The following is a 12337-nucleotide window of genomic DNA, read 5'->3' as shown; positions in this document are numbered from 1 at the left end:
GGCTCTCATTCGACTGTCATACAATTATGATGATGTGATAGTGAAAATCAACTTTTGAATTGCTAATATTTATTGGCATATCATTACAGTTGTATGAGAGTGTATTGCATATCATTTCTCATTTGCTAAGCTAGTTTGTGTTTGTCCTTTTTGAACATTCACAATAGGCTCTTCAAATAAAAGTTAAATTTGAGGAGAATTTTTTTTTCTTTTTAAATAAAAAATAAAATAAAAAAATTGAAAAGACAATTTTAAAATAAACCAAATAGCAAACTCTTTATATATATATTTCTCAACTTGTTATATATATATATATATATATATATATATATATATATATATATATTAGTTTTAGAGTGTATATATTGCAAGATCTAGATCGTTGGAAGAAAAAGTGTACAAGTTGAGAGAGAGAGAGAGCGAGAGGAAATAACATAAAGAAACAAAACAAAACAAAATAAAACAAAACAAAAACAAAATATAGGGAGGAGAGTAGGGAGTTTGTTGCAGCATGTTTTTCTTGTAAATTAGACCATTGTGAATGCTCGGTGTCTTTAATTAAAGTGAAGTTGAGGGACGAGGATCCCCTTAAATTAATTTCACTCATTGCGGCCAAAATCACAAATACAGATTTATAGGAAAAACCAGTTTTTGCATAAAAATATTTTCTAAATCAAAGAATAAATTTTCATTTTATTTTGGAGAATTACTTCACTTATGTACCCCTGATAATGTGTCATAGTATTTACAATGTTAACCTCAAATGATCAAAATGAAAGGTCAAAATTGGGCACGTCAAATAATTGTCTTCCCTTCATCCATTAGTGAAGATTACGCTTATAATTAATACCTCTAGGACTCGTTCCTTGGCTAGCACAATGGATAATGGGTGCTGAAAATGGCCACAAGTATTGCTAAGAGAAACATACAGAACAAAAGCGTGTGAGAGGAAGAAAGCAGAGAAAGATCAGAGAAGGAGATCTTGCTGAAATATATATAATAGATAATGTGTTGAGTAAATCCAATGAATGCGTGTTGGAAATTAATAATACCACACTCATATATAATTATTTTCATTCCAAACACATTACACGACGAACTTAGTACGTACAATCACTCTTAATTACTTATTTTATATAAACTTGCATATATATATATATATATATATATATATATATATATATATATATATATAAACACCAAAACCAAAGAAAACAAATTAATACGAACAATACATGTAGAACTCTTAAGGTTCTTACTTTTATTCTTGGAAACAACCATACGTGGTCTAGAAACCATGCATGTGAGTTTAGCTAATTAAGTAGATGGTATATATAAACAGCTAACAAATTATATATAAATTAATTAGTACCTTTTCCCTCATGTTGATTTTCATGCTGATCATCAATTCTTAGCTTTGTCAAATGAGTGAGGGAAGATTGCGGACCAACTCTGAAGGGCAGTTAGAGCAAGTCCCAATAATACGCCCAAGAAAGCAAGGATAGTCCAGGGGCTGCTGAAATGATCGTGAAAGAATTGAGCCATATAGGTCATACAATTGTTATTGTAGTAGCTCTGAATCTTGAACTTTACATCCTTATAAGCTTCGGTGTTAGGCACCAGGTCAGTGCCTATCTCATTGAAGAGGTCAGCCACTTCTTGATCACTGCCGAGCAAGTTGTACAGCACTTGTACCTTCCTCATATCTTTGACGTCGTTGACTGCATCAATGAGTGAATCTAGGAAGGATATATAAGAGCTGATGCCGAAGTCGTTCTCGAAATCCAGACACATTTCATAAGCTATCAAGTTCATGAACTTGGGGCCCGTTGAGTCGTCCACTGTAATCGGAGGAAGTGAAAGGAATCCGGGGTAGAAATTGAATCGTCTACTAAAACTTATGCTCCTCAAGCAACTTTCTTTGCCGCGTTTCAAATGGATTCCTGCTGCTTTAAGCTCCTGCACATTCCGATATGATTGCCAATCTGGGTCCTCTTGACGTGTGTTTCTACATGGCCATATTCCACGTGTCTTTCCAAAGGATGGGACGACTTTCGAGGATCGCAGAGGAGTCGGACCCAAGAGTGTTGTTCTCATAAGGTCGAGAAGATGGGTGGGCTCTGTTATTGGTACTTCTCTTTCTATTGGTTCCGGCTGTGAATCATGAGAGCTTTCTCCTTCGTCAACATTTTGTTGCGGCTCCGTTTGCTGATAAGTAACATTTCGAATGAAACTTTCAATCGATTTTCTCAACTCCTCTTCCTTCCCGCTCAAGCTCATCAATAACTTGAGGAGACGGTAAGGAACTTGATTCTCCAACAAGAACAAATCTTGATGAGCGAAGGCTACGCTGTCGGTTTTTATGTTCAACTCTTTGAACTGGTCATTTGTAGCGCATAATATGTATTGTAGTATTGCGCAGCCGTCCACGAACAATATCCAGGCGAGTGCCTCATCATCATACTTCTCTATCACCTCCTCCTCGAAGAATTCCCTCAGTTGCTTGATTTTCTTCTCAACCTCGTACAGAAGATTTATACTCTTCCCGCAACCTTGGACGAACTCATATGCCAATCTAAGCTTGTACTTCTCTCCTAGCTGGTACTTTGGCTTGCCATGATGGATAGGACCAATTGATGCCACTCTTGGCTCAAAGTACTTAACGAAATGCTTGTGATCTCGCAGCAAGAATATAACCTTCTGTATTTTTGCTGGTGGGCTTCCACCAAGGGCTTCCACCTTTCTTGCTTGGTCTCCTTCGTCCATAAAATTTCTAAACCTTTCCTCCCTGGTAATGGCAGGCCGGTTGCGGCTGCTGCTTCCTTCACAAGCTTTGCTTCTAACAACCTTCCTCGAGTGCAGCTCGTCAATAGAAACAATATGCTCCATTCTGGTCGTAGCAAGTTTGCACCCAACAAGGGAATTAAATCTGGTTATATGGCTCTCCTCCCATTTACTTCATATATACTATGGAAACTCTTAACTATAGCATGGGAAACAAAGGACAGTTGCTTTTATTTATTCGAATTTTAAAGTTTGGAATTAAGTATAGACACTTTTATTGGTAACGAGTTTATGCATCTTATTTTATCCACCGACCAAGATTGGTATCAAGTAAAACGTAGTTTCATGGAACTGTCTTTGCTTTTATCCTAATGCAGTAATATAGACCTAGTATAAGTGGCATCATCTTTTCCCAGAAAAGGAGAAAAGAGTATTGAACGATTCGTCATGCTTTGAGTCCAACAAAAAGAATTACATATAACTCGTGGTCCATCCAACCAAAGATGGGAGGAAAAAGGAGGGTTCCAATGGTTGCAGAATGACTACAAGAAATCCTCCCATTTGATAGACACTAATTCGTGAATGCTAAACCTGAGGTTCAAGAATTCTGGCGAAGAACAGCCTATGACAGTTAATAAGCTGAAAATTGTATACAGCCATAAGCCACGAAAAGAAGGGCCAGGAGCTCACATATTCAAAGTTAAAGCAAATAAATAAAATAGACAGGCAGATTCCATTGTCCTAACAGCATTACCAGAATAGACAAAGAATAAATTGATATGACTAGCTTTGGGAAAGTTCTCGGCTGCGCTTAGCAGCAGCAATAACCGCATTCATCAAAGTTCCACGGAATCCGCCTTTCTCCAACTCATGAATACCAGCAATTGTAGTCCCACCAGGTGATGCAACATCATCTTTAAGCTTACCTGGATGCTCCCCAGTTTTGGTGACCATCGATGCTGCTCCTAATACCTGCAAAAAGAGACAGAAAATTCACTTACCCCACAAGCAAAGGACACACAGCTAATGTTTAGAGAGGGGCATATACAAGTAAAAGCCAGCAAATCTACTCTACTTAGGGCCTTCCCCTCGCCACTCCCTCCACCCCCAAAAATAAATTATATATGAATGAATAAATGAAATCCTTTATTCTAGATGCTTGAACATTTCATAATAGTATAATACGCACTTGCAATAATTACGTCATATACTGCCTTTTCTTTTTTCCTATTCTAAGCAGTCTGTGAAATCCAGTTGTTCTAGTAGACAATTCTTTTTTGAGTAAATGTAGTCTTGCAGACTTATGTTACTGATTTGGTTACACATCAAATTCTGAATAATTCTTTATAGTATATTTGAAAACTTAGTATTCTGCAGTTCATGAAAGGTAGTAACAGTGTAACAAATGTAAGATACTTCAAGTGAGCACGCATAAGCTACTCCTGGTCACAAATTTAAGAGTATGCCATATATTTTATGACATTCTTCAACGTTCTTTTCTCTATGTTATCAGACTATCAGTTTGAAATTTTCTTGAGAGCTTCTAATGCATTTGACACCATCCTACATATTACTTTAACAACCTTGTCCTCAATAGTAATTTGACAAAAATTGTCTGTCATTGCAATGATTAAATCTTGAGTTTGGATTTTCTGCTGCCAAAAATATATGTTTTATTTCTGGCAGACTGACAGTAGTATTTGCTCTAAGGAAATCAGAAATCCATACTTGACTTCCAGTTAAGAGCTGTCACAGTTACTACTCTATTGTTAATATCCAATTCTCTATATATTTGGGTGATTTCGGGAGCTTAAAATTATCCTGCCAAGAGATAAATCAACTCCTAGTTCCTGTAACAGAATCAGCAAATTACATGACTAATTGAATAAGAACATAATACTGGTATAAATGTACTTACAGTTTGAGAAGCTAGACCCAGTGCAAGTGCTCGTGGTAGACCTGCAGCCACTCCTCCATCAGCCAAAGCTTCTATAGCTAAGTATATAAATGCTGGGCCACTACCACTGAACATTTTCAGGAAAAAGAATCTATGTTATAAGTTGCAGTCAGCAAATCTCTGTCTCTGCAAATACAGATACATAATTTGTGCTTGATGAACCCAAGAACCTTTTTAAATAAAAATGGCTAAAACTATTGAATATATGTTTTGTGTGCCAAGGTAGTAATCAGTATGGCTCTTATGCATTCACAGATGCCATATACCTCAGACCAGTGATTGCATCAAACAATTTCTCATCGGCTCTCCACAACTTGCCAACTGATCCAAATAATTTAGCTATTAGGTCTCCATCTTCTTCTGTCGCAGATCCTCCCAAGCTCATAACTACCAAATGCAAGCAGATTAGAGACCCTTACCATTTTGATATTTTTTCACAAAGTAGATGCAAAAGAAGGTAATGCAAACAAGAACTACAAGATTTGAAGAGTAGAAAGATACATGTGACAGAGGAAATGATGTTCTTATGACCATTTTCAACCTCTTGATAAAAATGTGCAAGAAAAATTTTGTGGTGCGTGAGTTTAGGTCAATAGCTTTATCTCTATTCAGGATACGAAAGGTGATACATAGGACTGGTGGAGAATTTGCAGTTTTGAGAGGAAAATCTCACCACCATGAGATTAGTGTGGTTTGGGAGGCAGTCCCACTTTATATTATGTCGACAGCTTGGTAGAGGAGAAATAATGGTACATTTACTGATACAGAGCTAAGTGGAACCTTGCTAATTTCTTTTCTGTACAATTCTTGTATGACTAGTTGTGGATTCTGAGATTTTACTACTTTTGTCATCGGCTAAGAGATTCAGTGTTTTTATTTAGCCTTTCCTCAACCTTTTTCTTGTCTTTTTTTCATTCATGCTGTTACTAAGACCACATGTTGCACCAACATATTTTGTCACCCTATGCAAAGAAAAGATTTGAACTCTCCATCTCGGGAAATTAACAGGGGAAAGGCATAGCTTGCCCTCATAATCTTTGAAAGATAACTTGTACATGAGAAACTAATGCCCTCATAGTATTTGAAAGGGACACAAAACTTGGCCTTCTAACTAATTAGAATGAACTATAAGAATCGACCTCGTATAGCAAATATCAGTCATAATATATATATATTCATTACTCTCAATAGGCCAAGAATGAGTAAATATTATATCCCCCTGCTCACACATAAACTTTTAAGAACAGATGATATTCACAAATGCACCCATCGTGATGACTTCCAGGCCATAAACTTCAATACTAACATTTTAAACAGGGAAAAATAAAATTCGCTATGAAGGTAGTATATGAATTCGCTATCAGTATAATCAATTTCCCACATTTGTCATATTGGGCCCCTCACAAAATGCATTGCTATCTTTTGTAAATGATTTACAGGAGGCAGAATTATAGCTTAAAATCCAAAGGAAGGATAATAAAAGAACAGGGTAAAATCTGACAACCCAGCAAACTTGCCGGAGCATTGGGTATTGAGTAACCTTAAACAAAAGCCAGGAAAAAAAATGGCAACTTGGTAAAAAAAAAGAAGTATGATAAATTTTGCATGATGGAGGATGAAAATTATATATTAAACAAAAAAAAAAAATACCACTTGCTGCCTCGCCTACAGCTGATGGAGTATTTGGCATTATCCTAATAAATCGGCTTTGACCAGCCCATTCCTGGATGAAACAGATCACATCAATGAAGTATGTAGAGTTTGAAAATTAAGAACTCAAATGCATAGTAAAAGAGTGAATTTTTTTATGGAGTAAGAAGAACTCTGTTTCACAAACCTCCAGATCTTTCAATTTGACTCCAGCAGCAATCGAAACCAGAAGCTTCTTTTCCGAAAGCAGTGGCTTCAATCGCAAGACCGCATCTTTGACTGCAACAACAGAAAAATGTGGAAACGATTATGCAATGAAGAAACTCACAACAACAGCATCCACGAAATTATTATCCATAAACGTCTAAATTTGGCTTTGATTCCTATTACTAAGAATTTTCATGAAATTATACCAACTTGAGGTTTCACGGAGAAGATGACCACATCACTGTCTTGAACCACCTGTCAGCATGAGAAAATAGGAATCGAATTCCAGTCTAAGAGGAGAAAAAAAAAAAACGAAAAAGAGAGAGCGGAGGGGAGGGATGATACGTCGTCGTTGCGGGGGAGGACGGTGACGCCGAAGGACTCGAAGGCGTTGCGGCGGCTGGGGCTGGAGTGGGACGTACGGATACGGGAAGGAGGCAAGACACCGGATCGGACGACTCCTCTGGCGATGCTCTCCGCCATTTTTCCCGCTCCGATAAACCCTAGCTTGTATGTCTCGCTCGGAATGGGAGCCATTTCCATTGTACGACGTCGTCGGCAGCACCACGACTTCAGAGAGTAGTGAGGAGGGAATTGTTCCTTTGAAATGCCCCTTTTGGTAGACCTGTTTCTTCTTCAAAAGGTTCCGAATCCTCCAATGACCCAGGCTGAATGGATTAGTGGGTCCTTTGGTTTGGACCCAAAAAAAAAAAAAAAAAAAGATTCAAACGATTTAGGGCTCTCTAGTCTCTTTGATAAAGAGTAAGTTATCTTCGATAAAATAGGATTAGCATCATTAGGTTGTTGAATTTATTTGAATTTCTTGTTGCTGATTTTATCTTCATCTCAAAGCGAGTATTAATCTTATTCTTCACATTCATTTAACATCGGCTAACTTTATATATTTTAAGTGATTTTTTCTATGAATCACTTAAAATATATCAAGTTGTCTAGTGTAATAAATGAAACAAATTAAATGTACACACATTCACACTCTCAGACTTGCACGTTTTTTGAGTGAAAAATATCATTAAATTTTGGATAGGTTACTATTGAATTTTGAATTTAATAGTAATTTTCACTATTACGTCATCAGTTTCTTACGAATGAGTGTAAAGAGTAGCAATACTCTTTTGTTCAAGACAATTTGAAGTGTAATTCCAAATTCTCATGCAACTTATGTAGCAGAATCCAACTGTCATTGAATTTTTCTTTTTCTTTTTTAAATAAATAAAGGCTAATTCAATAATTAATAGGCATTACCACATTATTCCAGCGATATAAAGGCTTTAATCCTAAGATAACCAAATTTGTGTTTTTTTTTTTTTTTTAAGCAACTACTATACTATACGAAGGCTTGACCACGTGCATGGGGTCACTTCTTGTCGTGGATCTCGCACGGCTAATATGGAGCAAAATATCAAGCCCTTCAAAGATATTCATCAGTGAAGATGCATGCAAGAAGTTTCATTATTGCCATGCACCCTGTAAATTACCTCCAACTAAAATGCCTCTTATTCAAAATTGCACAATTGTGGAGAGCTTAATGAGAGATAGGATAAAGGATTATGCTTAGCTATGTAGTCAAGTTGAGTCAAGTTTTGCATTTTCGAACTCGACTCCAAACTTTGAGCTTTTGTTCAAACTCGGCAAAGATTTTGAGTTTTAACTCTATCATGTACTCAATTGACTCAAACTTGATAATTTTTTTTTTTTTAAAAAAAATAATAATAATAATAATCTCGGTTGCAATTAATTTTTTAAATCAATTCTCTACTTCTTAACCAAAAAAATAATTTAATGGTTCAAATAAGACAATAATTTATTTACAATTTGTCATCCACCATAGATAACATCGGGGTGTGGGGCATGAATGACAAAAGGCAATGACAACCCTTTTATGAGTAACTTTACACACTTACGTTCTCACTTTTATTCTCACACTTTCAAGTATGACTTTTTAAAAAATTATCATTAAATTTAAAATAAATTATTATTGAATTTTGATTCAATATTAATTTTAAAAGTTATGTTAGGGAGTGTTACGTTACACACATAATGGAGGCAAAACTATTAGGGGCAGGGTAAAGAAGCTATCTTAGATAAAAGCTCTTTTTGTGTTGTTTTCCTGCATTTCCTGAACAACCAAAGGGAGGGGGAAATGGGAATACAAAAAGATGGGCAGAAGGGTTCGGAAAGGCCAAGCGCTTCACGTGATTTAATATATCGGCTTTTTTGCTTTTGTCATTTTAATTAATATCTTTGACTTTCGTCTTTTTCTCTCCAAGCATTTGGACTCACTCTCATCTCTAAAACATAATTATTAATATTGTAAATCACTCTCATCTTTTTTTCTTTTTTTCTTTTTTTCTTTTTAGTCTAATCACTCTCATCTCTTGTTTGTCTATTATGCTTTCCACAAAGCATATGAAGCAATGCTATGTTATACTCTGTTTTGGCAAATTGAAACAGAGGAGAATTAGGCCCAGGCAAATTCACCACCTATCGACCGATAGTCGACTGACTTCTACCAACACCGATTAACCAATGAGCGGTAGGCGACACTTTTTTTTTTTTCTTTCAACAAATTCGGTTCGGTAGACGAAATAAAATTTGTTAACTAAACCGACTTTATCGACAGCCTACAGACCGACTTCAGCAATAATTTTTAATTTTATCACCTAACGACTTCGCAGATATGCGGTAGTTTCAACTAACACATAGAAACATTTTGTTCAAAACAAATTTTGATTAGGACGCCTCTTGCTTCGTCACCAATGACGTATCTAAATTCATTGCACAAGGCATGAAATTTTTTTCAACTTTAATGCGACGTTGCAAGGAAAGGAAAGGAAAGGCATCGTACTTGGTGGGTAATCAAATTTTCCATCAAGGGCCCACGACAATAGACTTTGGCTCGAATGAAATTTTGGTAAAAAATGATTGTAGCATTATCTGATTCGAAATTACCGTGATGCTTCCCGATTTAGCCCTCTTCCCATAAAGTTGTGACATATATATATATAGCAGGCGGCTCTGGTAAATAGATCGAACCTGAAATCGAGAGAGAGAGATGGCAGAATTGTTTATTAAGCAGGCGGGAAATTATGCAGAGGGTCGACCAAGTTATCCTCCAGAATTGTTTGAATTCATTGCTTCTAAGACACCCTCTCGAGATCTTGCGTGGGACGTCGGCACGGGAAACGGTCAAGCTGCTCGATCGGTGAGTTTTATGCTTCCTTTTTCCTCTTAGGTTCCCTAATTTTTAGTTGTATTGATAGGATATTAGAATATTAATTATATAGTTTAGTTACTTATTTTTATTGATTTTTTTTTTTTTTTTTTTTTTTTGAGATAAGCCCAATCTGACCTGAGAAATTTTTTATCAACCTTTGTATGATAAAGAAAGTAATATATGCATTTACCAATACGAAATCTCTTTTCTATAAAATTGGAATCCGTGAAGTAAATGCCTCCATCTATAAAACCTTCGTATATAATAACCATTTGCATTTTGTGGACTTTGTGTTAAACTCAACTTGATTCGCAGCTAGCTGGGATGTACAAGAATGTGATAGCCACAGATACAAGCCCAAAACAGCTCTCATTAGCGCCAAGGCTACCCAATATAAGATACCAGCAAACCCCTCCCACCATGTCTATAGCCGAGCTCGAAAGCAATGTTGCAGCTGAATCAAGCATCGATGTTGTGACTGTTGCTGTGGCTCTCCACTGGTTCGACCTCCCTAACTTCTACCAACAAGTGAAATGGGTACTCAAAAAGCCCCATGGTGTCGTTGCTGCATGGACCTACTTCTCAACACAAGTCAATGGCTCGGTCGACGCAGTCCTGCACCGCTTTTACAACACCGTCGAACCCTATTTTGAGCCGGCAATTAAATTAGCATTGGACAAGTACAGGAGCATCCATTTTCCATTTGAGCCTGTGGATGGACTTGATCACACTGGGCCATTTCTGTTTGTGACTGAAAAATTGATGGATTTAAATCTTTATTTTACCTACTTAAGATCATGGTCAGGGTATCAAACGGCGAGGGAGAAGGGTGTGGAGCTTTTGAGCGATGATGTGATCGATGAATTTAAGCGTGCTTGGAGTACCGAAGATGGACAAGACCAGAAGGCTGTCAAGTTTCAAATTTCTTTGAGGATTGGACGAGTGGGGAAAGATATAAAACCAAAAGACTAGCTAGGATATATAGAACATCTCCAACAATATGTTACGGGTCTATGACCCGGTAATAATATATTAGAACTATTATCAAATAAGGTAATGATGTATTATTATTCTTATTAGAAAAATATGAGACTTGCTTATGAAACAATATCTCTCGTAGAGTCGTAGGAAATAAGGAGACATGATCATAAAACAATATCTCTAGTAGGAAATGTCATTAATAAAATATGTGAAAAGTTTAATATTCAACTCTAGTAGTTGTTTTAGGAGGTTTATGATTCCACGAATTACCCTAAAATTAGGAGGCTCAGCCCAGGATTCTTCGAATTATCCTACCAAAATCTAATATTGCTCTCGTTGATTATTCATCCCTCGTTACGGAGGCCCATAACACAATAAGAGTTATTTTATGTTGAGTAATAATTCTACATTGCTTGTGGAGAAGATTTTGGGTATGTTTATAAGAAATTGGCAACCCTCTCTTATTAAACCGATTTTATGGGATGAGATAGGTCCACAAATTTATTCATGGTATCAGAGCCTATCACAAGACGAATGAAGCTCACACTACTTACCCCGTGACAAGGACCAAGAAAAATACTGGTCTGCACATGAGAGAGGGTGTTGAAGAATGATCTCACATTGTCTGTGACTGTGGATAAGATTTTGGGCATATTTGTAAGGAATTGGCAACCCTCTCTTATTGAACCAGTTTTATGAAATGAGTTAGGTCCACAAATTTCTTCATTTTAGCTGCTCAAAAACTTTTTTAATTTATTTTATTTACTCATTTTTCAATGCAAGTTTCAGCGGTCGACAAGTTATTCTCTTTAAATAATATTTTTTTAATAAATAGAAAGAGAAAGAGGGGAGAAATAGAAAAGAGAAAAGAGAAAGATGAGAGAAAATAATAATAAAAAAATCCTATAAGTTGCTACAGGAAAAAATTTTAATTTTAAAAGGTCTGTTGGAGGATGAAAACAACACATAATAGCTAAATTTAACTAACTTGTTTGAAGATGCTCACAACTGTGGCTCATTTTCTAGAGAATTCAACCAAAACCATCTTGTTTCAAAGGATTGATGGATTTATCTCCTTGGTCAATAATTTTGTAAGCAATATAACAGTTCCAAAAAAGGATTCTCCCAATTTCAATGGAAATGGAGAAGAACCGATTAGGCAAAAATAAGAAGGCAAAATAATTTTTTCAATTGAAAAGACTATTTTGCCCTCATAAATTATACAAATTATTTATCATCTTATTTTTACCTGACTGGTCCTCTTCTCCACTTCAAAGAAAATGGAGAGGATCCAATTCCATCTCAGTTGTATTGTGTCTATCACATTGCCATTTTATTCAACTCCGCGCCCCATTATGTAGTGCTTACGAAGCCTCTTGCTCCGTCACCCATGATGACGTACGTGTTTATATTCTTCGTTAACTGTTGAGGACAGACCACGTCAGAGCTGCCTCTTCCAATAATGAAAACCGGACAAAAAAACTACGTTGTCTGTAAAAACTACGCAACACGAAAACATTAGT

The 12337-nt window shown here is 36.3% G+C and overlaps 3 protein-coding genes across 3 annotated transcripts; 1 reads left to right on the top strand and 2 right to left on the bottom strand.

The window, feature by feature from the left end:
* Positions 1-1404: 1404 nt before the first annotated feature.
* On the bottom strand, positions 1405-2889 carry LOC132191736 (UPF0481 protein At3g47200-like). The gene has a single exon (XM_088511040.1). The coding sequence runs from the start codon at positions 2887-2889 to the stop codon at positions 1405-1407; it is 1485 nt and encodes a 494-aa protein (XP_088367166.1).
* A 438-nt stretch (positions 2890-3327) lies between these two features.
* Positions 3328-7229, bottom strand: P5CR (pyrroline-5- carboxylate (P5C) reductase). Its single transcript, XM_059606912.2, has 7 exons — positions 6944-7229; positions 6805-6853; positions 6579-6670; positions 6392-6464; positions 5008-5128; positions 4703-4808; positions 3328-3756 (listed from the first exon to the last, which is right to left on the bottom strand). Exons 1-7 carry the CDS (start codon positions 7139-7141, stop codon positions 3568-3570), a joined length of 828 nt encoding a protein of 275 aa, XP_059462895.2. The 5' UTR covers positions 7142-7229; the 3' UTR covers positions 3328-3567.
* A 2392-nt stretch (positions 7230-9621) lies between these two features.
* LOC132161860 (uncharacterized) lies at positions 9622-10952 on the top strand. The gene is made up of 2 exons (XM_088511230.1): positions 9622-9821; positions 10149-10952. Exons 1-2 carry the CDS (start codon positions 9672-9674, stop codon positions 10803-10805), a joined length of 807 nt encoding a protein of 268 aa, XP_088367356.1. The 5' UTR covers positions 9622-9671; the 3' UTR covers positions 10806-10952.
* The last annotated feature ends 1385 nt before the right edge of the window (positions 10953-12337 follow it).

Source organism: Corylus avellana, chromosome 10, assembly GCF_965113065.1.
Source record: "Corylus avellana chromosome 10, dhCorAvel1.hap1.2, whole genome shotgun sequence".
NCBI lineage: Eukaryota > Viridiplantae > Streptophyta > Magnoliopsida > Fagales > Betulaceae > Corylus > Corylus avellana.
Note: the sequence above shows the minus strand (reverse complement) of the source record. Positions and strands in the feature narration are given on the sequence as shown.